General features: G+C 38.0%; 1 protein-coding gene across 2 annotated transcripts in view; it reads right to left on the bottom strand.

The window, feature by feature from the left end:
- Positions 1-900: 900 nt before the first annotated feature.
- LOC107709561 (G protein-activated inward rectifier potassium channel 4-like) overlaps positions 901-4596 on the bottom strand; it is a 22883-nt gene continuing 19187 nt past the window's right edge. For both annotated transcript variants that reach the window (XM_016514060.1, XM_016514061.1), the window contains exon 4: positions 901-2241. In XM_016514060.1, coding sequence (XP_016369546.1) covers positions 1901-2241 — 341 coding nt within the window. In that variant the 3' untranslated portion in view covers positions 901-1900. The remainder of the gene's footprint in view (positions 2242-4596) is intronic.

Below are 4596 nucleotides of genomic sequence, written 5' to 3'. Positions count from 1 at the left end.
TATTTTACTGAAGGATTATACTGCTTATTTGAGTTTCACAGGCAATATCTCTGGTATTGTACAGACCGATGAGACATAATGCTGTTTTATACTGTAAGCAATCTGGCATTTGAACCGTTGCATATTGTTCTTATTGGTTTTATTAAACTGTTTGATTTGTCGTTAAGCAACTTTCATGGAGCATGAAGACGGATGATGAGGAATATGCCTTTGTGAGCATCAGTTCAACTCAGAGGTATTAATAAATTGATATGTGTTCTCAAAGCAGTCAGCTGCGCTCAGGTGCATCTTCCTCAAAGGAACTTCTTGCACTTACAAAAAAGCATGAGTGATAAATTTAGAGAAATGTAGGTACTTTTTTGTGTCCCATTTTCTGCAGATAATTAATTTCTGCTCATCTTTGAATAATGCGTATGTACCGTGGGCAGAAGGAGCACTGGCTGGTAACATATGGCTGGAACAAAGCGTATTGTTAAGAAAAACATGAGAACTACACCATTCAGAGCCAAACAGAAAACTTCTCTCAGCATCTGCTACTGTAAAATATGAATAAATAAATAAATCACTTTTTTTTGAAAGTTTCAAATTTACATACAATTTAAATATATATTTTATATACAATTTTCTAAAGTGCACATGGAACCCAAAATCTGGCATCGTGTTCAATGACTTTTTTGTTGTCTATTCAACGATTTACTTGTCTATAAATCATCATCATCATCATCATTTTCCCTAATTTAACCACACACTTTGCTTCTTGCATTTGACATTGCTTTTTTGGGCATTTTTGTCTATTCCCCATTTACAAAACACAAAACCAACCAACCAACCAACCAACCAAAAAACAACAGTATTCCCTTATAAAATTCTTTATTTATTTTATTTATGTAAATAGCCTGCATATAATATTATTCTGTGAAAATGACTTGTCATAGGTGAGTTCCCTTTAAAATGCGTCTTTAAAATACTGCACCGTTGTCTCTGCTGTGAATGGAGCTCTCCTCTCACCTTAACCCAGAATTCAACTGGACAATTTTTGTAGAAAGTGTTTGAGTTTTTCAAGTCTGCATGCCTTAGAAAATACCCTGTTTAGAAAGTGTGTAGAACTTGCCTTAGGGTTCATGCTTTGAAACACAGTTCTTCGGACCGCTTGGAAATGCGACTGACAGTCTCACGTGCGTGGCCTCAAACTTGCACACAAATCAAATGTGATAGAGATGAAATACGAGTCCAGGAGCGTGGACTGGGCAAGATTGAACTTCACAGAGACAATGCATGTGTGGTATTTCCATTCGTCGCCGTTATTTTAGTTAACTGCAGGTTTTCAAACCATACGTCTGCCACTGCAGCGGTTGTGCTTTAGTCTGGTGATATTTCCAGCTTCCATCTTGCATCAATTTCAAACACATGCAGTTCGATATGAGGGGGAAATTGATAATTCTAATGCATCATTATAATGCAGATAAAACATACAATAGATTAGCTTAAAGAAACCAACGTCGCGGGCCTTCGCGGTGGTTAAACACGCAAGCGTTGTGTTTGCATTGGGATTCTATTAAAGCTGATTTGCAATGGTTAGATTAAGGGGTTTGACCTCTGGGTCATACAGTATATGGCTACTATTTTGTCCTTGAGGTACAGGGCGTTGACTGATACCATGCAAACCTGCACAACAGAGTTTATAAAGCTAAAATATGTGTAGTACGCATAGGTTTATAAATATATACGGATTCTCATCTGTTTGTGTGTCTAACCTCGATCTACACATCAGCTCGGCTCTCTAGAGGAATCGGGGGTCGTATTGCATGGCTATTGCAAGGCTATTTCTCCATGCGAGGGGAAAGAAGCTTGCCAGTCTCTACAGACTGAGTCCTTGAGTCAATTCGGAGCAGGGCTTCCCTCAAGGGTTCTCCTCCAAGCGGTTGGCAGAGCCGTTGTTGGTCTCTGTGGGCTTCTCGCCATCCTTCTCCCGCTCGTCCTGTGTGGTTTGGCTGGAGAAGGGGTCTGTGTGCTGCCTGAGGTCGGGGCTGAGGAGCGGCAGGTGAGGGAGGAGCGGACTCTCTTTTAATCGAGCGGAGAGTTCTTTAGCGCTACAGGTTTGGGTGTTGGTCTCGTATATGTCGTGGAAGTTGTTGTAGTCGACTTCGTAGAAGCCCTTTTCCAGAGAAAGCACCGGGGTGAAGCGGTAGCCCCACAGCACTTCAGAGTCCAGGTAGGAGCTGCGCGCTTGACACGTCATGCCTGGATACGTGGAGAACAATATGGGCACAGACACGCACACACATGCAGGTACGCACAAAAGGAACTTTGCTCGTTTATGAAAATGCAAATATGCAGGTAAGAAGAGTTGGATATATAAAATCTCAGTTCCCAAGTCTTATTTTGCTGCAAATTATTTGCATTTTCATAAATCAATAGAGTAAAGGTTTAATATATATTATTTATTTATATATATTTATACTCACCAAAAAAGACTGTACACACGAAGGACATTCCAATAAAGCAAGACTTCAAGAAATTCAATATACAGTAAATGATTCAATGAATGACTCATTTTCCGCATTGGTTGTTGTGTCTGCTTACAGTCTTCAGACTCTTAACTAATTGTGCGTTTGTGCCAAAGGGAGATGAATTTGTTTGTAAGGCTGAATGTTTTACATTTCCTTTTCTGAGCGGTTTTGGGTGTGTGACATTATGTAGCATGAGCTGGATGCCAAAGGGATTACAATGATCAAACAGCATATTTCATTTTCTATTCGGTGCAGTGTGTAACTATGCGTGTTTTCAGTTACAGCTACTCTATAATTTGAACAGAGTGTGATACAGAATTGTTGCCCCATGACTTCAAGTTGTCATGTAAACCTGAGTTAATGCGCTGTGTGCTGCCCAATTCCATATCCATCATGTTCATTTTTTATACACAGGATGTGATAAATAAATAAATAAATAAATAAATAAATAAATAAATAAATAACCTCAAGATGATCATTATCTTTTCACGTGAGCAAATTATACACATCCTCTGAAACAGCTAGAGGATGAAAGGAAATTCCCCAAATTTGTATGCATGTCTTGCATCTACTTTGTAACAGCAATTTGTGTTTTGCCCTGAAAGGGATCATGGAAACTCAAAAGCATGCATTAATTTTAGTGCAGACCTGTAATTACGGAAAAGTCCTCGTTATTAATCACTGCATTTATGTTTTAGCAAAACACGAAGAATAATAAGAGACTAAAACCTCATGCTTATAGGTATAATAGTCAGTGATGCCATACTGTATATTATAGATAAAACTGTAATTACAGATTATGGAGAATTACACCATTCCAGCATTTAAAGCCAACAGCATCACGATCTACATCAGTGCTTCTCAACGGGTGCGTCACGACCCAAAGTAAATGCTAATTACAAAAAGTTTCTGCAATTCATAATATACAGTAATTATGCGTTGGTAGCAAAATAAATAGTCTTAAAAAATGCTTTTAAAAAGTAGGAGACTCTTAACAGATTATTTATTGTTGATGTCAAAGGTCATGCGTCCAGTCACACGCTATGCTATTGTGGTGCAAATTCATCTGTAACTTTATAGAAACTAAAGCAATAAGGCAGGTGGTAATATGGACAGGTTGAGCAATATCACACAAGTAGCAGTGCGATGTGGCTGTATATCAGCACAGCTGTGATTCGGCCGTAGGTAATCACATCATCATCGTAATAATCATTGTATTACTCTGCTTGCAGGATTTCTCACAGCGAGTGTCATGGCGGATGCCCAAATCCACTATCATTTTATGTTTTTGTGTCACGGAATGTAGTTTTAAGAGTTTTTTTAGGGGGCAATTAATTGTTTAGACTTCAAATATACGGTTTGTTAATAAAGATAATGTCTATTTGAAAATTGGTTTGACGTTTTCGGGGCTGTGAGCTCCAGGGCGTCAGCGGCCATTCAGCGCTTATAAACCCACCGAGAGCAGCCTCACCTCAGCCAGATGGAATTTGCCGCTGGCTCTGATTAGTTTTGGGTGAAGTTAATGGACAGTCTTTGGTCTCATTGATCAATTATTTGTTCCAGAGCAAATAGTTTTGTTATATGTTTATGTAAATTTAATAATGCTCTATATTAGAGGGCTGCCTTTGTACTTTTGACCGAATTGCTCAGCAACTTTTATGATGGCTGTTGTTGTTTATAAAATATTATTATTCAATAAATAATATTTATACAAACAATTGTACTATTTAATAATAATGTTTAGTATTGAGAAATGGTGTGTGTTCGTTATGGTGATATTAGTTACATTGTTCCACCATTAGATGACGACAAGAGACAGTTTTTATAAGAGAGTCAGCAGTAAAGAATTTTATATTGAAAGAGACTGAAACACTGTTGGAAACAAGTATGTTAATTTTACTTTAAACAACAACTTGTAAGACACAGCCAACAAATGCACTGAGCAGCACTGTCATTGGAAATCACCCTTAACAGATAAAAGTATTGTACGACAAAGATATCGCTTTCCTCAGCGGACATTCAGACTAATAATCTGAATCTCTCTTTTAATACAGAAATTGTTTAAGCTTTTAAACTGTCAAACCGA

This window comes from Sinocyclocheilus rhinocerous, unplaced genomic scaffold (assembly GCF_001515625.1).
Source record: "Sinocyclocheilus rhinocerous isolate Xijiao unplaced genomic scaffold, SAMN03320098_v1.1 scaffold656, whole genome shotgun sequence".
Classification (NCBI taxonomy): domain Eukaryota; kingdom Metazoa; phylum Chordata; class Actinopteri; order Cypriniformes; family Cyprinidae; genus Sinocyclocheilus; species Sinocyclocheilus rhinocerous.
Note: the sequence above shows the minus strand (reverse complement) of the source record. Positions and strands in the feature narration are given on the sequence as shown.